Source organism: Crotalus tigris, unplaced genomic scaffold (assembly GCF_016545835.1).
Source record: "Crotalus tigris isolate CLP2741 ecotype Arizona unplaced genomic scaffold, ASM1654583v1 scf7180000023829.5930981, whole genome shotgun sequence".
Lineage (NCBI taxonomy): Eukaryota > Metazoa > Chordata > Lepidosauria > Squamata > Viperidae > Crotalus > Crotalus tigris.
This window is the reverse complement of record NW_024100213.1, coordinates 1,741,151-1,765,530: the sequence shown is the minus strand read 5'-3', so window position 1 is coordinate 1,765,530 and position 24,380 is coordinate 1,741,151. Positions and strand designations below refer to the sequence as shown.

At 40.3% G+C, this 24,380-nt stretch overlaps 1 protein-coding gene across 2 annotated transcripts in view; it reads right to left on the bottom strand.

Annotated features, from left to right (window-relative positions):
- The window catches only part of CHCHD6 (coiled-coil-helix-coiled-coil-helix domain containing 6), a 256,299-nt gene that overhangs the window by 83,043 nt on the left and 148,876 nt on the right, over positions 1 to 24,380 (bottom strand). For both annotated transcript variants that reach the window (XR_005554026.1, XM_039321835.1), the window contains exon 6: positions 22,052 to 22,122. Coding sequence is in view for 1 of the 2 variants with exons in the window: in XM_039321835.1 (XP_039177769.1) it covers positions 22,052 to 22,122 (71 nt within the window). In the remaining variant the exon portion in view is untranslated. The remainder of the gene's footprint in view (positions 1 to 22,051; positions 22,123 to 24,380) is intronic.

Here is a 24,380-nt window from a genome sequence, read left to right as displayed (position 1 = left end):
ACTGCCAGGCTTCACAATTGGGATGATATTTATCTATTTATTCAGGAATATAGTGTTTCATTTTCTCAAAAAACTACATTTCTCATTAATGCTTCAAAGATCTACTTTTAACTTTAATAGGACATTGTTCTGATGGCTTATTGAACACTCAGATTGCCTTAGACAGTCTCAGAAAAGTAGTAGTGTGTTTTCTGATCAGCAGTGATTTCCTGGACTGTTTAATTTATTTTTTAAAACATTTATATAGCCACCTATATTCTAATCAATCTTGGGCAGCTCCCAAACAAACATTTTTTATTCTCCTTATAGTGAACTCATTAATGCTGACATCATACAATAGAAGAATGGCCTGCACATCTTTTGCCATTGCACTGAGATTCTTTACACTGTTGGGAAATTTCCAGCCAGTCAGGGAGGAGAAGTCAAGCGGGGAACTAGTCTGAGCAGTTGCAAGAGGCATAAGCCTGACACACACACACCTCAAGTTCCATAAATCTTATCTGGTTGTTTCCAAGAGAAGGCAAGCAGTCTGGGGAGATTCTTGTGTTATACATAGAACACAATAAAGTTGCTGACTTGGACCCTTAATAAGTGGCTGTGGTTGCTTGCACTGACAAACATCTTGCTCTAAGTCTGATTTTTCTTGGTTGACCACTCCTGGGAAGAGTTAATGATGGTGTTGTATTTTTCGCACAAATGAAGGCTAGAGCAGGGGTCCCCAACCTCAAATGGCCTATTCGGAACTGGGCCGCATGACTGGTGGGCATGTGTACACACACATGTAGTTCCATCACATGTGTGGCAGGCCAATATGTATGTGCAGTTCCACACGCGTGGCCTAGTTCCCCTCTCGCCCCCAGCCAGGCCTCCAAGCCACAAAGATTGGGGACCACTATGCTAGAGAGAAGTTCCCTGAAGGTGGGCTCCAGCATGACCCCAAAAGCTCAGAAGACTAACCCTCTGGTCCCGGTGACCAACCCAGATTGGATCCTGTATTTTCCCCATCTGTGACTTTGTGCCTGACAATCAATTGTTGAAGCCTAAAAAATTTGGCATGAACCATCCTCAGCATCCTGAGCTTCAATATCCCTTTTTTTTGAGGTCTTTTGACTGGTATATTTTATTCTACAAGACAATATCATGAAAAACAGACTCTGATGGTGGCAACTAGTGTATGCTGTTTTATAGGGGAGGGTCTTTCAATTTCACTCTTGATTGTTAACTCATCAATTGGAACATCTGACATTAATACCACCCAAAGAGAGGTGATTATCCTCGGTTTTCATATATTTTTCCAATCAATATTGTAAATGTTGGTTCAATGTGCTCAATAAAAACATGACATAGTACAGTGTTTTGTGTGTTATTTTTTAATCAGAATATCTTCCTGCTAGTAAGACTTAAATGACGTTCTGATCCCCTTCCTGGTCAGGTTAGGGGACTGAAGGCTAAAGCATATAAGGAACGGCTGCTGGAATTGGGTATGTTTAGTTTAATGAAGAGAACGACGAGGGGAGACATGATAGCAGTGTTCCAATATCTCAGGGGCTGCCACAAAGAAGAGGGTGTCAAGCTATTTTCCAAGGCGCCTGAAGGCAGGACAAGAAGCAATGGGTGGAAACTAAGCAAGGAGAGAAGCAACCTAGAACTATGGAGAAACTTCCTGACAGTTAGAACAATTAATCAGTGGAACAATTTGCTTCCAGAAGTTGTGAATGCTCCAACACTGGAAGTTTTTGAGAAGAAACTGGACAGCCATTTGTCTGAAATGGTATAGGGTTTCCTACCTGAGCAGGGGGTTGGACTAGATGACCTCCAAGGTCCCTTCCAACTTTACTACTACTACTACTACTACTACTACTACTACTACTACTACTATTATTATTATTATTATTATAGTTCTGCAGGATTATGGATAGTTCTAAAGGCCTGAAAGTTTTCTTTCACCGTTTTATTATCAAACTCCATACTTAAATGGCCTAAAAATCCTTTGGAATATGGGTCTAACTTCACCACTTGGTTCTCCTAATAAATCTGATATGGTTTTGTTAAGCATAACACTCAACATTTGTTTAGGCCAAATAACAAAAAGAGGTTCTGCAACCTCTGTTTACAGTTCTATTCATAAATGCAAAAGCATTCCTTTCCACATGCATCAAAACTATTTTTCCACAACTTTAATGTATTTAGAGATATTTATTCCCCAGTAAGAGGAATAAGTATTTTATTTTTTTAAAAAAATACAGAATCGTTAGACATATGCCAGAGTACATTTCAAAGTTTTAGAAATCAGTCATATTTCACTATTCAACTTCAGAGCCTTATGCCTGTGCGTAAAGTTTGTACATTTTTCTTTCCCTACAGAGCCCACGGGATGCATATCACATGTCAGCTTCCCCAACATAACTTTAAATAGTCATGCCCATTTAATTTAAAGATCCTATGATAATTAAATGGAACTCCCAGATACATGGTCCCATGTGGAGTAAATTTTTCCAGCAATCAATCCACTGGAATGGTGCCTTGGATTCAAGCTGATTTCTAGTGGGACAACACAACAAAGTATATTCTTTAAAGAAATAGCATAAAAAAAAAAGACTCAGAGAGGACAAGAGTTATGGTACTGCCAGAAAGGCATGCAAACACGGAGCTTTTGATAAGTAGCTTCCGAAGCTCATAGAAAGAAGGTCTCAGAGGAAAGTTTTATCTTTTAACTAGTTTGTAATCCTCCTAACACCACAATGCTTATGCAGCACTGCCTTTTAGAGAACAAGTGACATGTATCCACACGCAATTTCTGCTGTTTCTAAATTTAATAAGAAACAATCAAATTTTAGAAAGGAAATAAAATTTTAAACCAGCCTTCAGAGGATTACTGGCAACACCTACATTAAGCAGGAACATCTTACTGTTTTCCCTCTCCTTCTTCCACCCCCATCACCTCTTAAACAGATTCAGTCTGGAAAAACAGTTAATCCTCAGAAGCTAATCTAAATGTAACACTCAAAAGAAGACAAAGAAGATACAGAAGGGGGGGGGGGATTGGCCACTATTTTCAGGGAGTCTCGTATTATCCCAGGAGCGGGTGCATTAGCAGAGCTTGGAATGAAATGCCATTTTATTCTCTGTAGCAGTGAGGAGATTAACAAGTTGCCTTCCCTAAACCCAGCCTGCTTCACAGCTCTCTGAACACTGAGGAAAAGACAACAAGTAAAGTAAGAGGTGGGGAGGACTAGCTTTTTATTTCCATGCTGCCGCTTCTTTTATGGATGATCTGTGATGTGAAGAATTTGTTAAGCGGCAGAGTGTGCACATGTGAGTGCTTAGATCTAAGCCTCCTGTCTGCAATTCCACTGCTAACCATACAAGCGCAAAATAATGCAGACATTTTGCAAAAGAAAGCAGACAGTGCAATATGTGGCAGTCCACCAAACCAACATAGTGTGCAACGAGGCTGCAGCAGAGAAAGGCTGTGCAAAACCTGTGGTTTTCCAAGCTACTATGTGGTTCTTTTTTTCCTCTTTTGAAATAAAAAGAGGCTGGTTAACTTCCAACACAATAAAAGAAGAGGAGATTTATTAAGGTGCTGCCAGGGAACCGGGGTGGGGGTTAGAGTTCCCAACAGAAATTAGAAAGTATTGATCGTACCAGATCAGGCCACCTTGAATCAAAACTGATATACCGTAATCCTCCAAGCAATAGCTATATTCTCTTCCAAACACTTTTTTCATCTGCCGTGACATAAACCACTGCTTTTCTTTTCTGAATGCATGTCTTCGCTACTCAAACAAAGAACCAGGCTTGTCCACCAACTTTAGAGCAACACTTCTATTATGTGACCTTGTCAGAGGAGTTCTACAGAATGCTCTGAAATAGTGAAGTGCTATCATAAACATCAGCATTATTCATTCAGAGGAAATAAAAAGCCTTTTAGTGCACTAGATTACTTCTGCCAGAGATGCAGATGGTCAAGAGGACAAAAAAATGAGAGAGAGAGAGAGAGAGAGAGAGAGAGAGAGAGAGAGAGAGAGAGAGAGAGAGATCCTACAGAAGTTTAGCTATGCTAAGAAAATAACTTCTGTAATTTGTACTCTTTTGTTTTTGCTGCCATTTGATTTCTAAAAAGCAAGAGCTGTTGCCTGTGGTAAAAAAAAATAAAATCTGTTTTTAGTTTATCCAAATACAGTACAATAAATGACACATAAGAAGGTCTAGTCTGCTAAAAAGGTGATTAAAAACCAGAAAGTCCTTTAATGTATATATGTGATGAGAAAAATTAAGATCTCATCCTAGAATTCACTATGAATAATGACAAGTGAGTGGTAACATTAGAATTGGGAGAGAGGAAACCCACTTCCTATTACATTTTTTTAAAAACAGCTGCGTATGAGAAGTGAACATAAGGTTCACAGCTATATCCAACTCTTTTGCTGAACAAGAGACAAAGAGAAAAATAGAAATAAATCCAATGACCCCTCATCACACTACTGCAGCATCAGTAAAAGCTCAGTTTAAGAGGTCAAATATAGATCATCCCTAAGGCTTAGTTAGGTGAATCATCCTAAGCTAACAGCTTCTGAACTCATGTTGTGTACACTTTAAAGGGGTGAGTTACAATTGAAATGAACTTAAGGTGAGGGTCAACAAATTTGGAGATTTTGATTGCAGCTAAATGAATCGCAATGTAGTGATGAATGAGCATAGAAACATGAGCAGGTTATTATATCTGGTGGACACAGCAAATTGTCAGTCAGCTTAGCACACCAGGAATTCCTTATCTTCCTACCAGAATTTGCAACAAATATGTAATTCTTAATAGTGAGTGGTCATATTCTATTTTGTATATTTTGTTTTCTTTTTACTTTTCTCTTCTTTGTTCACTATACCGTGTCAGGCAGCATCAAAGTGGAAATTAATAATATAAAGATAACTTCTGACAGCTATTCCTAACCCCCCAAAATTAATAGTGAGACTATACTCATACTAACCCTTTTGTGTCAAGATCTCTGGAAATGACAGATTTATATACCCATCATATCATTTCTTCTTGGTGCAAAAACATGCAAAGCACAGGAAAGAAGAAAGAAATAATAAGTCAAAGGAATTTGAGACATAAATTAACAAAAAGAATGAGTTCAGTCTAATTTACACTAACACTATTCACTATACCTCTCCATCCTTTTCTATTCTTGCAAACCATACAACCAGGTCCATTCTCACTGCCTCTTCCATTGTCTCTGGTTCTTTGGGTTCTCTTTTTTGAGAACCTATCAATGCCACCCAACCATGATTTTAATGATTCTGTTCCTTCTTCTAGCTGCATTTGCTTTTCTTTCATATATTTGCTTTGCGAGTTGTACCTCATTCATTCTCTCTATACATCAAATTACCTTAACGTCCTTTGATACTGTATTCAATCCACATTCAATCAGTTCAGTTGTGACCTTATCACTTTAGTTGTGACTCTATCTCTTCTTGTTTTGCCACACACATTTTTAAAGTATTCCACTGTTATACACACACTCCTAGTTCAGCTTATGGTCACTTACTAACAGCCTGTTGAGGCATGCAGGTTTCGTAAGCCTTTTTCCGATAGGCATGGCTAAAATCACTTCCAATTGAACATTAAGGCACCCTAGGTTCTTTGGAATACACAGAGGTTAGTGAATTTAAACAGCAAAATTTTATTGGTTATTTGGTACATTTGTTCTTTTTCTCACAAACATGCACATTCATCCACGCTGACCCCCGTCCTTCTCTACTAGGCTGCCAGGAATTAGCTAGAAGGACAAATGCCTCCAAGTCTGAAGTGGGCATGCTTCAGGACCCATTTTTATTCCTCAAAGTTCTTGCTTTGTTGATTAGCTGGGATTGGATTTTTTCCCCATGTACTGTACAGAGCACCAACTTCCTTTGGGTTCAGGCCACATTTTTTTTCTTTATATCCTTAGCACCTTGCTTCTTTCTTGTCTATCTCCTCTGAAGGGATTTTTTAGACAAAAGTCCTGGCTTTTTATCTTCTCTGATTAAGGGCCTGTTCCACTGCTCAATCTTCAGTCTAGTCTCATACCATTCTCACTGCATTCAACTCATTTTTACTTTAAATTGACTTACTCACTTTTTACTTCCATATAAGAATGCTTATACACATTTTTTCACTTCTTTTGACAAAAAAAATATTACCTGCAGCAGACCATACACTGTCTATTAATTTTCCATCAGTATTCGCATACCTTCACATTTTTTCATTCAGTTTCTCTTTAAAAGTATCAGACAATACACTGTATTTAATGTTGAACCTTCTATTAGAGTTAGATTTTCAAGAAGAGAGAAATGTGAGTGCTGTAAATATTTGAGAAATAATAAACTGCATCCCACTCCAAGTATCTTTTAAATCCTACTGAATTTATCTCACAAAATGAAGGAAGGAAGGAAGGAAGGAAGGAAGGAAGGAAGGAAGGAAGGAAGGAAGGAAGGAAGGAAGGAAGGAAGGAAGGAAGGACTTACCCTTTATCTAAATCACACATAGAAGTCAAAATGTTCTCTAACATGCTAAATTTAGATTGCCATATTATCAAATTTGACCTTATTACTAAAATAGCACCTTGGCCAATGTATTTCAGAAACAATATTGCTGAAATCTTTTCTACTGCTCTGTAGGACAGATTGGTACATTTACAAAAGGGGCTTGACAATGATGTCAAGAATTTTGAGAGAAGAGACAGAGTATGACAAAGAGAATTTTCCCTGAGTTATTTAAAGATCGGTTAGGAAAAAGAAGGAAGAATATAATAATAATAATAATAGTAAAGTTGGAAGGGACCTTGGAGGTCATCTAGTCCAACCCCCTGCTCGGGCAGGAAACCCTACACCATTTCGGACAAATGGCTGTCCAGTCTCTTCTTAAAAACTTCCAGTGTTGGAGCATTTACTGCTTCTGGAGGCAAGCTGTTCCACTGATTAATTGTTCTCACTGTCAGGAAGTTTCTCCTTAGTTCTAGGTTGCTTCTCTCCTTGATTAGTTTCCACCCGTTGCTTCTTGTCCTGCCTTCAGGTGCTTTGGAAAATAGCTTAATTCCCTCTTCTTTATGGCAGCCCCTGAGATATTGGAATACTGCTATCATGTCCCCCCTTGTCCTTCTCTTCGTTAAACTAGACATACCCAATTCTCGCAACCGTTCCTTATATGTTTTAGCCTCCAGTCCCCTAATCATCTTTGTTGCTCTTCTCTGTACTCTTTCTAGAGTCTCAACATCTTTTTTACATCGTGGTGACCAAAACTGGATGCAGTATTCCAAGTGTGGCCTTACCAAGGCATTGAAGAGTGGTATTAATACTTCGCGTGATCTTGATTCTATCCCTCTGTTAATGCAGCCTAGTACTGTGTTGGCCTTTTTGGCAGCTGCCGCACACTGCTGGCTCATATTTAACTGATTGTCTACTAGGACTCCGAGGTCCCTCTCACAGTTACTACTATTGAGCATGGTGCCACCTATGCTGTACTTGTGCATTTGGTTTTTCTTGCCTAAATGTAGAACCTTGCTTTTTTCACCATTGAATTTCATTTTGTTAGTTAGTGCCCAGTGTTCAAGTCTGTCCAGATCCTTCTGTACCTGAAGCCTGTCTTCTGGAGTGTTGGCTATTCCTGCCAGCTTGGTGTCATCTGCAAATTTGATGAGTTCCCCATCTATCCCTTCATCCAAATCGTTGATGAAGATGTTGAAGAGTACTGGGCCCAGAACAGAGCCCTGGGGCACCCCACTACACACTTCCCTCCATATAGATGCAGTTCCATTGAGGACCACTCGCTGAGTACGGCCGGTCAGCCAGCTACGGATCCATCTGGTGGTGGTTCTGTCTACCCCACATTTTTCTATCTTGTCAAGTAGTAGGTTGTGATCTACTTTATCAAATGCCTTACTGAAGTCCAAGTAAATTATGTCCACAGCATTCCTCTGATCCACTAATTTTGTCACTTGGTCAAAGAATGCAATAAGATTTGTCTGGCATGATCTATTTTTGACAAACCCATGTTGGCTTTTAGTAATGACTTTGTTTGCCTCTAGGTGTTCGTTGATTCGTTGTTTGATTATCTTTTCCAGGATCTTCCCAGGTATTGAGGTCAGGCTGATAGGTCTGTAATTTCCTGGATCCATTTTTTTTCCTTTTTTGAGGATGGGAACTACATCAGCTCTTTTCCAGTCCTCTGGTAGTTCCCCTGTGTTCCAGGATTCTTTGAAAAAATATAGTTCAGTGGCTCGATATCACATCTGCCAGTTCCTTGAGAACTCTGGGGTGTAATCCATCTGGTCCTGGCGATTTGAACTCATCTAGGCTGGACAGGTGCTCCTTACCATTTTCTTGCCTATCTTAACTTGTGTTTCTGTTTTGTTTTTTATGGCACTATTTTTGATAGGTTGGTCTGTTTTTTCCCTTTGTGTAAAGACAGATGCAAAAAATGAGTTAAATAGTTCTGCTTTCTCCCTGTTGCTTGTCACCTTCTTGCCACTTCCACCCACTAATGGACCAATCATTTCCTTCACTTTTTTCTTGTTTTTTACATGTTGAAAGAAGCTTTTTTTGTTATTTTTGACTTTGGTCGCAAGCCTTAGTTCATTTTGAGCCTTGGCTTTTTCACTTCATCTTTGCAGGCTCGGGCTATTTGCTGATATTCTGACTTAGTTATGTTCCCTCTTTCACTTTCTGTACTTGTCCTTTTTATCTTTCAATTTGTCAGAGAGTTCTTTATGCAGCCATGCTGGTTTCTTTTGAGAGCTGTTATTTTTCCTCTTTGTTGGTATTGTGCTAGACTGTGCTTTTATTATCTCATTTTTCAAAATTTCCCAAGCTTCTTGAGTTGTTTTCCCCTTGAGGATTCTCATCCATGGAATCCTTCCCAAGCCCTCTCTAAGTTTATTGAAATTAGCTCTCTTGAAGTCCAAGACTCTAGTTTGACTGTGTTCTATTGGTTGTGCTTCTATAATGTTGAATTCTAATATTGCATGATCACTTCCTACCAGGGTTCCTATGGCTTCAACACCGTCTATCATTTCATCTCTGTTAGTGAGAATTAGATCCAAAATGGCTAATCCCCTAGTTCCCTTCTCTACTTTTTGGGAGACAAAGTTGTCTGCTAGGTTTGCCAGGAACCTGTTTGATCTTCCACTTGGTGCGGAGTTTGTCTCCCAGTTGATGTCAGGGTAGTTAAAGTCCCCCATTACTATTGTGGTGTGCTTCCTACATACCTTAGTTAGCTGACTAGCAAAAAGTTCATCTATTTCCTCTGTTTGGTTGGGTGGTCTGTAGTATACACCTATGGCAATGTCATTTCCCCCCCCCTTTTATATTGACCCAAATGCATTCAAGAGAGTTTTTATCATTGTTGTACTCTATTTCTGTGGAGATGTAGTTATTTCTTATATAGAGAGCAACTCCACCTCCTCTTTTATTTGGTCTGTTTCTTTTAAATAATTTAAATCCCTCTAGCTGTGTGTTCCATGTGTGAGTTTCATCCCACCATGTTTCCGTAATGGCAACAATATCGTATCTGCCCTCGTTAACCTGAATTTCTAGTTCACCCTGTTTGCTGTTCATACTCTGTGCATTGGTGTATAAACATTTGAGTCCTTTGTGGGTGGCCCTGTGTTTCCTTTCTACATAACCTGTGTGGTGCCTGAGTTCCCCTATTGTCTTACCACCTATTTGGTTAGTGCACTTTATGTGGCACTCGCTATTAGAGGCTTCATTTTGATTGGTAGCAAGGTTGGTATTCTTGTCCACACACACATCTATGCTACATGCACTGATAGCCCTATAGTTTTTAAATTGCCGGGGACAGGGTTGTTCCGTATCAATTAACTCCCTGTCCCCGCTGTTTAGTTTAAATTTCCCTCCAGAAAATCTGTGAATTTATAGCCGAGTAACTCAGTCCCTTTTTTTGATGGATGCAAACCATCTCTTTTGTACATCTTTTGATTGGACCAGCTACTGACATCGTGACTAATATATCCGAAGCCTTCCCCTTTACACCACTCCTTTAGCCACATATTGAATTGTGCTATGTGCTGGCCTTTTCCGTTTTGCTCCTTATACACTGGTAAAACCTCTGAGAAAGTAAGCCTACAGCCTATTCTGCTAAGTTCCTTCCCCAAGCTCTGGAAATCATTCTGCACAGAGAGTACATCTTTTTGGGACAGATCATTAGTGCCAAGATGTACAATAGCCTCCACATCACAGTCCTTGCTGCCATTCTTGATTATTTTAGAAATACGCTTCTTGTCCCTACTGGCAGTAGCACCTGGAAGACACCTGACCTCTTTCAAAGCCTCTGTGTCCTTTCCTAAATTTACATCCCTTATAATTGAATCACCTACCAGAAGGTAGCTTCTCTTTTTGGGAGCCTTTCTATTCTTGCATGACTGATGTGCAATACCTGATTCACACTTTCTCCCTGTCAAAATCTAGTTCTTCATCTCGGACCACAATCCCCTGCTTATTTGAGTTATCTTCACAAATACCTTTACCAGTCTCCTTAATGTCCCTATTAAGGTCAGCAAGAGCACTGTAGCTGTTGTGCAGGGACACAGCGAAAGCTTTGTGTTTATGGTTCACAGCTCTCACCCTGCCAGATCCCACGGTTGTCCACACTGCCCTTTTCCTGCAGGATCTTTGTGGTAAAGGGGGCTGATAGCAGGGAGGCTTACTAGAGTAGAGGGGCTGAACTGGACACCTAATTTCTGCCCGAAGAGCACGGATTACAGACCCTAGGTAAATGATCTGTCCTTGTAGGCTAGTGATTTGTTTACAGATAGGACAGTTTCCAAGTTTGAAAAGGGTACTGCGAAAAACAGCTGCAAAGCAGGTGTTGCACTGAACTAAGCCGGACATCTTAGATACAGGGGATGTCAGACACACTTGCCCTGAATGTACTGCTACTGTTTGTGATTTTTAGTTATTTAATTATATAACTTTCCTGGTGGATTCTCCAGGAATAAAATATAAATATAAAATCCGTTTATTTGATCAATACTAAAATAATGGGCTACCATTTCTGGTAATATTCAATGGGTTTTTTGACTGGGACTGGATGATGGTGTCCTAAATATTTTGTTTATATAAGGAAAGGAAATGGAGACATAAATATAAAAGAAAGGAATCAAATTGGATATAATAAGTACAGTTTGTAATAGTTACTATATCTGATAATCTTTAACAAATGTTTGCTAATTAATATGGAGATATGAGGTTTTGAAGATGTGTTTAAAGAGCATAGGGTGAGGTAAGGGATAAATGGTATTTAATGTTTTCCTTTAAGAGATAGTAATAAATTCTTAATATTCATTATATCTGTTGGGATAAAAGGGGAGGTTTCTTCTTTTTCTTTGTATGCACTTTTTATGTTTTTTTTTCTTCCCTTTTTAATATATCTATACTATGCAGTTGTATTAGTTTTACCTGTTAATCTTCAATAAAACTATTGGGATAAAAGGAAGATATTCAATGGGATACACTCAGAAATGTAAATGAAAAATAGATAATAAGAAATTCCTAGCTGCCATAGCTAATCTTGGAAAAAAAAAAACTAAGCAGGGTCAGATCCAGTTAAAACTTAGATGGAAAACCATCTGTTAACACAGGATTGTAAGCTAGACTAGGAAACTGAAAAATCATCGCAGACAAACTACTCCCAAACAGTTGCCAAGTAAGCTATCATGAAGGGTCAATAAAATTATCAGAAATCAAGCTTGACTCAGAGACTTTAACCCAGTGGTTCTCAACCTTCCTAATGCCGCGACCCTTTAATACAGTTCCTCATGTTGTCGTGACCCCCAACCATAAAATTATTTTCATTGCTACTTCATAATTGTAATTTTGCTACTGTTATGAATTGTAAGGTAAATATCTGATATGCAGATATTATGTTACGAATTGAACATAATTAAACCATAGTGATTAATCACAAAAACAATATAACAATGCTCGCTGGAGAAGCTTACTCTTCCTTGCTCAAAAATGTTGGGAGGGAGGGAAGGGGAAGGAAGGAAGGAAGATTGAAGGGAAGGAAGGGAAGGAAGGAGAGAGAGAGAGAGAGATTGAAGATGGAGATGGAAGGAAGGAAGATTGGAGGGGAAAGGAAGGAGATTGAAGGGGAAGGGATGGAGATGGAGATAGAAGGAAGGAAGGAAAATTGAAGGGGAAAGGAAGGAGATGGAGAATGAAGGAAGATTGAAGGGGAAAGGAAGGAAGGAAGGAAGGAAGGAAGGAAGGAAGGAAGGAAGGAAGGAGAGAGAGATTGAAGGAGAAGGGATGGAGATGGAGATGGAAGGAAGGAAGATTGAAGGGGAAAGGAAGGAGATGGACAAGGAAGGAAGATTGAAGGGGGAAGGAAGGAAGGAAGGAAGGAAGGAGAGAGATTGAAGGGGAAGGGATGGAGATGGAAATGGAAGGAAGGAAGGAAAATTGAAGGGGAAAGGAAGGAGATGGACAAGGAAGGATATTGAAGGGGGAAGGAAGGAAGGAAGGAAGGAAGGAAGGAAGGAAGGAAGGAAGGAAGGAAGGAAGGAAGGAAGGAGAGAGATTGAAGGGGAAGGGATGGAGATGGAAAGAAGGAAAATTGAAGGGGAAAGGAAGGAGATGGAGAAGGAAGGAAGATTGAAGGGGGAAGGAGATGGAGAAGGAAGGAGATTGAAAGGGAAAGGAAGGAAGGAAGAAAGGAGAGAGAGATTGAAGGGCAAGGGATGGAGTTGGAGATGGATGGAAGGAAGGAAGGAAGGAAGGAAGGAAGGAAGGAAGGAAGGAAGGAAGGAAGGAAGATTGAAGTGGAAAGGAAGGAGATGGAGAAGGAAGGAGATTGAAGGGGGAAGGAAGGAAGGAAGGAAGGAGATTGAAGGGGGAAGGAAGGAAGGAGAGAGAGAGATTGAAGGGGAAGGGATGGAGATGGATGGATGGAAGGAAGGAAGGAAGGAAGGAAGGAAGGAAGGAAGGAAGGAAGGAAGGAAGGAAGGAAGATTGAAGGGGAAAGGAATGAAGAAAATAAAAGTTATTCTTTTAATAATTGTAGAAATGTAATGCCATTATATGAAACTGTCTCTTTAGTACAAATGTAACACTGTAACGCAAATGTAACAATATAATGCCAAAATATGAAACAGGAATGTTTACTGTTTCCTGCCCATGTAAAAGTGACTACAAATGGTAATCAGCAAAGGTAATTAATTATGACTAAATGTTTACTATTTCCTGCCTAAAAATCCTCCGGACACAGTAACTTACACTTTGAGTAGAAATCACTATCAAAGAGGGGGATTTTGACCCAAGGTGAAAATTACAAATAAACAAAATAACAGCAGACGGGTGGAAGAGTCAGGATGATTTTAAGTACAACTTCAAAGTACATTTATAAAAATGAAAGAGCTTCTTAGATGTGACATGCATTGTAGGGGTATAAAATGCAGATCTTGAAACCAGGCCAGGGCGCTCCTGGAAAACAATCCATAGGGAAGGATCCAGGAGGCCCGTTTGCAAACGCTTCTCTTGAAGCGTATCTTTTAAATCCTACTGAATTTATCTCACAAAAGAGGAAGGAAGGAAGGAAGGAAGGAAGGAAGGAAGGAAGGAAGGAAGGAAGGAAGGAAGGAAGGAAGGAAGGAAGGAAGGAAGGAAGGAAGGAAGGAAGATTGAAGGGGAAAGGAAGGAGATGGAGAAGGAAGGAAGATTGAAGGGGAAAGGAAGGAGATGGAGAAGGAAAGAGACTGAAGGGGGAAGGAAGGAAGGAAGGAAGGAAGGAAGGAAGGAAGGAAGGAAGGAAGGAAGGAAGGAAGGAAGGAAGGAGAGGGAGATTGAAAGGGAAGGGATGGAGTTGGAGATGGAAGGAAGAAAGGAAGGAAGGAAGATTGAAGGGGAAAGGAAGGAGATGGAGAAGGAAAGAGACTGAAGGGGGAAGGAAGGAAAGAAGGAAGGAAGGAAGGAAGGAAGGAAGGAAGGAAGGAAGGAAGGAAGGAAGGAAGGAAGGAAGGAGAGGGAGATTGAAAGGGAAGGGATGGAGTTGGAGATGGAAGGAAGGAAGGAAGATTGAAGGGGAAAGGAAGGAGATGGAGAAGGAAGGAGATTGAAGGGGGGAGGCGCTGCCAAGGATGCACATGCAGCTCCGCACAATTGCCCGGGGAGTGGGGGAAGCTCTGGCGGAGAGCCTGGTGGAGAGCCAAGTGGCGGCACATCTGGGGCCTTGGAAGCTGCACGGAGGATCCGTGCGCCTCGGAGCCGCCGGCTGCCCTCTCACACCCACCAACCTGTAGCCCCCCATCCTCATCCTGGCACCTCTTGCCCTCTCCCAGCCACCCCCAGGACCTGCCCGCCCCTCCAGCCTCCTGAGCGCCATCGCAGCGCTGGGGTCACAGGAGCTCCTTTCCATGCTGCGCAGCCCATCACACGCAAGAGGGGCACGGCCGGAGCACCAGCTCCCGCTTGGAAGGTGCTGCTTCTCTCCTAGCTGGCCTCTGACGCACATGCTGGCATCGCCGCCACCTCGCCCTCTTCCCCGCCCCCTGGCCGCTTCCGAGGCCCAGAACCCGGTGAGCCAGGAAGGAGCCGCTCCTGCCTGGCAGCCCCACGGCCGCGCCAGGCACCAGAGGGCCGAAGCGGCCTCTGATGGCAAGGGAGGCTGGCTGGGTGGCGCGAGGCTCCCATGCAGCCTGGAGGGTGGCTGGGGGCGGAGTGCGGCTGGGAAACCAGGAGGCGTGGAGACCGGTTCAGCTGAGCCGGCAGCGGCGGCAGCGGCGGAGGAGCCCAGTGGCAGCGCCAGCAGTGGCCCAGACCTGGCTCGGCTTGGCCTGGCCACTGAGCCAGCCCAGGGTGGCATCGGGGGCACATGCGATGGCGCTGCGGTGGCAGGAGTAGGTGCTGTCAGAGGAGAAGGGTGCCTTGGAGGAGCCGGAGGAGGAGGAGGAGGGCGGTGGCGGCCAGATAGAGGAGCGGTGTCTCGGTTTCTAAGACCATTGGAAATATGTGTTTTCCAATGGTCTTAGGCGACCCCTGTGAAAGCGTCGTTCGACCCCCAAAAGGATTGCGACCCACAGGTTGAGAACCGCTGCTTTAACTAATGAAAATCAAGAAAAATATACACTTTGCATATAGAAGCTTCCAGGCTTTCAAATATGGATTCCATAAAACTTGGATTTTTCATTGGCATGTTCGCTTCTCTACCACAATCCTCCCATTCTTTGGAATATGTTTCCAATATCATATTCAAAGATCACCAATCAGGAAGTCATTAGCAACCATTTTAACTATTGAGAAATAATTTTAAGTGTGTTGTGCTTATTCCCAATCTAACAATAAGATGTACAGAGATCACATTACCCCCAAAGTAATGCACTGAAGGCTTTCATTTAAAAAAAAAAAAGGCTTGGCAAAACAGAGAGCAGCAAATAAAAGGCATAGTTTCAGATCTCAATCTCTTCCTGAAGGAAATCCTAAAAACCCTTTATATTTCTAATTATTGTTTTTTGGCAACTAGGAACATAATTTCTAGAAACCTACTTGGCTTCAATATAATCTTCCTGTGTTTCAAGATTAAAGACAACTGGAGAAAAGGTTGTCACAACTTAATTACTATTTTCCAACTTCTGAAATATTTATTCTAACAGGAACTAATTTTTAAGAGCACATATTCTAAAAATGTATGCAATGTGTCAGCAACTTTGGTTATATATATGAGGATTGTTTATTTTTCAGCAAGACGTTCAGTCCTAATACTCTGGGAAATCCAAAGTAATACCTCAGTAAGATAGGCAAATTAAGATATAAAGTTGCCAAAGATCATAACTGACAGCCTCTTATTTTTTTTAAAAAAAGACATTCCATTTTGAGTACCGATTTGGAATGGTTTAAAAAAAAAAATCTTAGAAGTCAGGGAATTGGGTCTAACCCTTATAGAAGGACTCCTGCTTCCTCTCCTTCATATCAGAAGCAGCAGCTGGTAGATGGAAGAGGTGGCACTCTGCTGGAGCTCCATCTATGTTCGGTAAAGAAAGACTACCTTTTAATGTCAATTCTTGGGAGGAAACCATGAGTCTTTCAACTCATACTTGGGCTACAGAGGCATCTCCCTAAGCAGGATACCTTTCAAGATTCAGACTTCCTTCAACTGACTCCAACAGTTAACAACATCAAGGATATAGATATAGATGCAGCTTTGTTTTCCATGCTCAGTTTTAAAGTAGTTATATCATGCTGGCATTGTGCAAAATCATATTTAAATAGTTCCTTAGCTTCCAGAGCTTTGATATTTTTATCGGGTGTTTTTTGTTTTTTTTTTACTCTAGTAGAGCTGAACATTCTGCTATTCTCCTGCTGATCAAACGAGTTTTGTGCTGACAGCAAATATTAAAGTAATTCTGAACCGAACCTCTGCACAATTTGAGTCTTTCTGACGGGCATTCTGATTCCCAATTCATTCTTTTTTCCTATAAAGTGTTTCCTAATAGTTTGCAATGGCTATGAAGTTATAGAGGGACCAAATTTTGCAAGTAATCACCAGGGCTGTGCAAAGCAATTGAATGAAGTGCTTTGCAAACTGCATTAGAGCAAACAATTCTTTGAAACTCAAAGCTGCTATGCTGTTCACAAGGCTGGAAATATGCTATGAAGACTATCCCCAGTTGTCCGTTTTAAAGGACAGGGCTGTTTTAATGGTTCACAAACAGGTTCCTTGCTCAAACAAGTGGATTTTATAAATGCCGCTTTCAATACTTGGAAATTTATTATAAGAAAACGCATCCCTATGAAAAAGCCTATGTGAACACATTATTGGACCTACAATTCAGACTTTACTAAAACTGCTGCAATTTATCTACTGGACTCATTCATATTTACAAAATAACACTCCGAGTCTGGAGTGTCCTCTTCAAGTAGAAAAGATGGAATCCAGTTTAGAGGAGTTTTAGATTACCAATCTCTCACTGCCTGAATGAAGCGAAAATTCCAAAGTCAATAGTTGCTGTTTGTTGTTGAAGTATATTAGAATTGATGTATCGTCATGCACAATTTGGAAAGAGACCATCTTTTTCTATGGAGATGCTTTTGTAATTATTATTGGTAGAAATCACATCACAAGCATATTCATCTGTGCTGGTGATAAACACGCTATAAGCATAGAAGGTTTTGAAATATAACAGATGCTTGGGCCTAGTTGCGTAACTCCTGTTTAGCTAGAAATATAGGCCATTTCCCTAGTAATGACTTATATCATCTTCATAACCATCACGAAAATGATACAAAATCTGTCTTCATTGGCACAATATGGGTTGAATGACTCTAGAAGACACTATAACACTCATGGGGAAATGGTCACAGAATAACAAAAGAAAGCTTTCTCCTGCCTAAAAGGGAGAAGAGGAACATGCATGGCTGAAAGTGCCCCTCTACATTTAAAAGAGGCAGCATTGCCAGGCAGAAGGAATACCTTCCAAAGTCAAGTTGGAAAAAACAATCAGCCTAAATTATTATCCTGATTCCCTCCCTAAGTAAACTACACTGCAGTATTTGCCAGGAAAGCCAGCGTAGGGACAGCTCAAGCCTTCCAGACTGCTGAGAAAGATAGATTGACTAGAACAAGGGTCTGCAACCTTGACAATTTTAAGACTTCAGCTCCCAAGTCCACAGGTCTTAAAGTTGTCAAGGTTGCAGACCCCTGGACTAGAACAATCCCTCTTCACACACATCTACTTCAGCATTCCAAGCCAACGGGTAGGTCACATAAACCCTTATGAAGGCTGTAAACATGTTTGCAGATGCCTAGTTTAGCCACCCTCTGGACTTTTTCAAGAACAGGACTACATTTATAGCTGGTCATGTTAGCTTACTTCACCCCATTCCACTCAAGCCCTTGGCATATAAAGGGAAAACTGATGGCATAGAGAACTATAGAGATGACTTCGGAGAAGGAATGCAAAACATGAATGAGAAAGAAAACTAAAGTTGGTTTGCCTTGATTCTCTTTGGTATAAGAGCAAGGAAAGAAGAGACACTGCTAATCTTCCAAGAGTTTGTTACAGTATATGTTATATTGATAAAGAAGATTTCCAGAAATGTTTGTGAAGTCTGCTTCCTGACCTGGCTACCACAAAAGTCTGACAGACGGAGAAAGCATATGCATGTTTGGGAGGAGGAGAAAAGACTGAAACCTGAGGGAAGTGATGTTGAACAAGATTAGACAATAACAAGCATTACACAAGTTTCAGACATCCACCAAAAGTCACTGCTTAAAACCTTGTTTGGAGCTAAAACCCCTGTTTTGCTCTTGACATTCAGCAGCTACTCTGCCCCGAGCTCAGATTGGAGCTGTGCAGCAACCCTGCCTCACAAACTGAAGGGAGCCAGACGGGAAACAAAGTCCCTTGTGATAATTGTCTAAACTAAGACTGCACCAAACCCCAACAGTGGGCAAGTAATTCCAAAGGAGGCAAGGATGGTGCTCCACTTTAAAAATGATAAGAAATTAGGCTAGAAAAGGCTGAGAACACCAAAGGATCTGATTACTTGCTAAGCCACTAATTATAACTGCTGAAGCAAAACATTGCAATATATAGATTTCTGCATCTGTATAAATCATGCAATGGGCCTGTGCTCACTGAACACATGCTTGATGTAACTATGAATAAATCCAAATGCTATAGACTTCTACTGGGAAATATAGTTTTGGAGATGTGGGAAAATTCAGGCTTTATACTCTTGTCTTCATGCTTGATGATTATTGGTGATCATTCTCGCTTGGTGATGAAATATTGCTTCTCATATTTGGTACAGATGTTTTAGAAAGGGCAGCTAATATCCCAAACTCCAAACTAAAGCAGATTATGATCCTTCTTAAGGGTAAGAGTAGTTTGACAGTGATAGCAATTACCTCTGTCTGGAACGTTTTAATTTGGATTCATGTGCTGGGCCAGATATTGGACGATGGTCCAAATGGCCTCTCCCAGTTCTATGATTCTACTCAATGCATCATCAAGAAGTTAGAAATATATTATTTATATACACTTCCTTCCTCTCTAGTGAAGCACCCAAGGCAGCTAAGAGTTATTAAAATACTAAAGTTCATGTTTAAAAATTACATTTGGTAATAAAAGCAGTTAACAATTAAATCCTGACAAAAGAGAAGCATCTTTATGGATTTTCTCAATATAGGGGCAGAAGAACTGACTGACGCAGGGAATGCATTCCAAAGCCTGAGAATGATGCAGAAAGCCATGTCCTGTGTTCCAGATGAATGAGCCTCTGACAGCTCACAAAGGCCTTTTCTACAGAGCTTCACTGGCCTTACAGCTTCCTATCAGAAGACAATCCATCTGATAATCAGATCCAAAGTTATTTAGAATTTTAAATAATGCCTAGAAAAGAACTGGCAACCAGAATAGATCTCTGTATTTTGCATTAGTTAGTAGCTAGCGAGTTTTGTTCCAGTGACAACCTTTCAAGGCTAGGACCACTTTGTAATACCGGTACCAAAAATAGGATGTATGCATGGTATTTTTGAGCAACCATATAATTGTTGTTTTACATACGTGGGGATCTATTATTTAATTTATAATAAAGATATAGATGACAATGATTTAGATTTCTTGGAGCCCCTATCAAGCTCACTACACCCCCTGCCCAAGATGAAGGCTATATAAAGGCACTACATATCACAGGGTCTTCAAAATTTTAACTACAATTGAAATAAAACAAAATTGGCCTAAATTCAACCCCAATTTTCTCCCACAATGTAGCGCAACCCCTTGGGGTTTTTTCTCATTTGTCAAACCAGTCTCCTATTTGAGTGAGTGGTTCCATTTGGCTATTGAAGAGGAAGAGAGTTTCAACCCTTGACTGCTCCAATGCTAAGTGTCACAGGGATTGGTCCTTTTCCACGTTAACTATATGAAAGCACTGGGAGAAATGATGTGGCTGTTAGGGATGATGTGTGTATTAAAGTGGCTATAACAGAATTCTATAAGTTTGATTGGGTTTATTCTCCTAGGAACTCTGCTAAATCTTTTCCATATATTTTCAGTCTGTTGTAGACTTAAAGTATGTTTAACGTCTCATCACTTTAGTAATGTGCAGGATGTAGCCTGCACAGGCCATGCCAACTCCAGCTCCACAAGGGGAAAAAAATCCCAATACATCACATATGGCCCGCAACGTGATCGGGTTTGTAACCCCTGGTCTACAACATGTGACCAATGAGCAGTACATCGTAGATAGATGTTAATGTACCAGTTGTACATCACTACTTAGGGCCAAGGTGCAAATGGGCTGTTGTAGGAGACACATTGGGCGAGCCAGAGGGAGGAGTCAAACAGGAAATTAGTCTGGAGTCCCTATGTGGGCACAAGAAGGCAAAGTCTGATCCTTTTGAATGCCACTTAACCTATCTAGTCACCTAGGTGGCAAATTGTCAGTTTGAGAAGATTCCTCGGTATAGGCATGAACAATAATAGCAATAGCACTTAGTTTTATATATGGCTTTATAGTGTTTTACAGCCCTCTCTAAGCGGTTTACTGAATCAACATATTGCCCCAATGATCTGGGTCCTCATTTTACCAATTTTGGAAGAATGGAAGGCTGAGTCAAACTTGATCAGTCAGGATTGCTCTCAATGGAGCCGCAGTTTCCCAAAAGAACTGCTCTGTGACTAGGGAATCCTTCTGGTGTCAAACTTCCTGCTGAAACTAGTACATTGTTATAGCCATGACCCAGAAGCTGCAACTAGTACAATTTGTGATGCTCAGACTGTACTGACTACAGGTTGGCTTCCAGGCTCCATTCAAAATGCTGGTTATGTATGAAAGCTTGTATGGCATGGCACTGGGTTACATCAAGGAATACATTCCCAAGTATGATTCTCTTTGTGTAGTCCAATCATCTAGAGAGGGCTTGTTAAAAGTCCCATTCAAAGGAATTCAAAGGAACCAAGATAAAAAAGCATGTCTTTTCAATAGTAGTCTTGCATTGTATGGATCAGACTGTCCCTGGGGATGTCATTTAGACTCTACTAAACCATAGAACTGTTTTGGCTGATTCTAATTGCAGAATCACCAAGAATCACAGATAAACACATTTAGTCCTTGGCAATATAAATTGATCTAGATTGCAAATTTCAAATGTGTGGTCTGTGGGCCATTTTCTGAGGTCTCAGAATTACTGTGTGGAACTTTAAGTCATTTTCTGTAATAATACATAGGAAAAAATAAGTTCTGTAGGGCATGGACCTCTCAACTTGCAGTGCGTAAGAAGGCAACACTGTTTCCTGCCCATTTCAATGGGTGGATAACTTGGAGTAGAACAAAGTAGATTGATGTGAAGAAGAGAGTGAAAGTAAAGATGCCAGTTTTCTGGCAAACCAGAACAAAAAAAAAGCATACATACATAGCAGTAGAGTTACCATACAATTAGCATAGCTCCTCATTTAAGTATTCCCACATTATCACAGGGCCAGGGCTAGGACTTGCTGTTCCATACCTGCTTGCTCTGCTCTTAATCTGCACTCTGGAAATGTAGTTCTCATTCTAAAGTCGTAACAAGGAGAGGCTGGAATGGTAGAGGTGATGAGAGAAGCAGGCAAGTGGGAAAGAGAAGCCAATGGATGGGACAGTGATGACCTTTCACCCTTGCTCTCTCAGAGTGTCTCAAGCAGAAGGAAGGCCTCACAGGAGGCATACTGCAGGATCCACAAGGCTAGGGCAGGGTAATAACCTGGGATCAGTCTGGTAGGAATGGTGGGGTGACAGATACATTTGCCTGGAGTGTCACTACTACTACCTTATCATTGGGTTTCTGGGAATTTTTTTGAGGGGGGAGACAATGTTTTCGCTACTCTTACATACTTTTAATTGAATGTATCAGGGTTTGGTGTTGTGGCCTTATGATGACTGCATCTGACTTCCAATCTAGACTTGTATCAAACTTTGGAGAAAGCATTTTAGGTGACCTACATTTCACTGACACTTTGTGGAAATCATTATATTTATATGTATCAAAGATAAAGCAAAAATGAGGGCTTTTTTTTACCTGATTTGATCTTCTGCATTGGTGACTGCCTCATTGTATTGATCCAAAGTCAACTTGTAGATTTCAGAATTCTGAAAATGATCAGGAGTAGCATTCAGCAGAAAGGAAAAACAATATCTTAAACTACCCAATCATATAGAACAAGCCTTAAAATGCTAAGGAGAATTGGACTTTTAGGCAATCAGTATACATTAAGGTGACCACATACTAGCATTTCCAATGATTGATTTTGATAGTTGCGGCTGTTTGAAGTGGTAGCCCAAGCCCATCTGGAAGGTACCAGATTAAGAAATATGCCAGAAAGCACCAAAGATATACTATCTTGGGGAAATTAAAGATCCCTAATGATTTTTATTACAGCCAACAGGGCCATACTTTTTATACTGAGGACAAGGAGCAAATTAACAATCTACCCCTTAACTCCGGGGTGTCAAACTGCCAGCCCACAGGCCGGATGCGTCACGCCAAAACCACGCCCACCCCATTGCCGGCAATGGGGAAAAAGTCGCAATATGTCGCGACATGTCATGTGATGTTGCGAGTTTGACACCCCTGCCTTAACTAAAATAAACCCCCGCAATATTTGAATTAATTAGGGTTGTGCAAATTCTTTATTCCTAGAAAAAATATAAAACTAAGTGGTTCAGTATGTATTCACATACAGTTAAACAAACAGGAACAGATTTTGAAGCAGTTGCAACACCCAGAAAAAAGACCTATTTTAATGTTTTAAAAAGTTGTGATTTGCATGAGTCTGTTGTGAAATATATATTTTGAAGGATTGTCCTTCCTTCCTAGGGCACGTATTTCATATTTGGGAGATTAGCAATACTGTAAGTGCAATATAACTAGTAATTTATAGTTATTGTCAAAGAATACAGTAAGTAAATTAAAAGCAACAACAAAAGCACTAATTCTTGCAAATGATTCTTTAATGATATACTGTATTTTTTTCCAATTAATTTGCAGTCACTGAGCAAAATTTCTTTCTTCTGGTCACACTTACTCTCTCTCCTTCCGCCATTCTTGGAAAAACAAAAGTTGAATGAAAGATGTTTACTTTTTCTGCTTACCTATAGCCCCTTAGCAGAAACTTTTGCATGTTTATACTTTTGTCTATTATTTGTTTTTACAGAACTTATCAACAAACCGGCTTGTGATATTCCTTCCATACTACCTGTATGGAAATGTTATTGTCAGATGTATTTTTATACATTCTAAAAAGAAATCACAGCAGGTAATTGTTTTCATAGATTTTAATTAAAAAAAAAGTCTCTCGGGAGTTAGCAAATTGCAGATGAGCCCTTGCCTCACAATGGATTTTGGCAGCAAACTGATGAGGGACTTAATCTGCTTTTTATGGCATAATGGCAACTTTTACATTGCTTTGGAGACTTCATACACACACATAGTCATACACTCATGTCAAGAGTGTGTAGTTCACATATTTTAATGGCACCCTTTTTTTCATTGTCCCGCAACAACCTTCCATCTCTTCTTTGCCTCTGAAAAGCCCAAAGACCTATATTCTATTAATTAAAACTGTCATTAAAAATTAAATATTATGAACAAGTAGGTGTGAGCATTATCTCCATGGGTTTCGTATGTCACACTGTTTCTTCAATTACTTTCCAAGCAATTTTCATATTTCATAGCATCTGATTTCTCACAGGACCCAAATTTGCATGATCAGAAATATGACAGAAAGAAGGAAAAGAGGCAAGAACTGAAAGTAGCAAAACAAAACACTTTCATCAGATACCATTAGTTAGCAATAGCAAGCAATAAAACAGCAACAGGAAGAGAAAGCAAGAACAAATATGTTATAGTTGAAGTTTAGCATGAATTTCATGCTAAAGATGTAACCCATCTAAAAAAAGACTAACCCTCCCCCCCACACACATACACATATACCTCATAACAAAGATAAGAAATGCAGCTAGCAGGCAAAAATATTTCCAAGCAAGGATATAATTTAATATAGTTGCAGAAGAAACTTTGACTCTAAAAAAGGGAATAAATCAGCATAGCACTCTAGAGATAAGGATGTCAAAAGTGCAGGAAAGTCTGTTGCTCTATATTTAACCATCACGTTAGGTGGCCTTTCCTTGGCATTAGCAATAGCCCTGAAAAACCAAATGCAACGCAAATAATGAAAAATCAATAAAAGGGGTAATTCAAAAATTAGAAATTTAATAGGCTTGTTAGTGCTTAAAAAAAAAACTGGAAGCAGCATATAATTTCATAAATTGTCTCAGTGCCCACACTCCTTGTCTGACTGATTGCCTTCTACCTCCCCCTAGTTGTGCCATAACCTTTTGGCTGAACT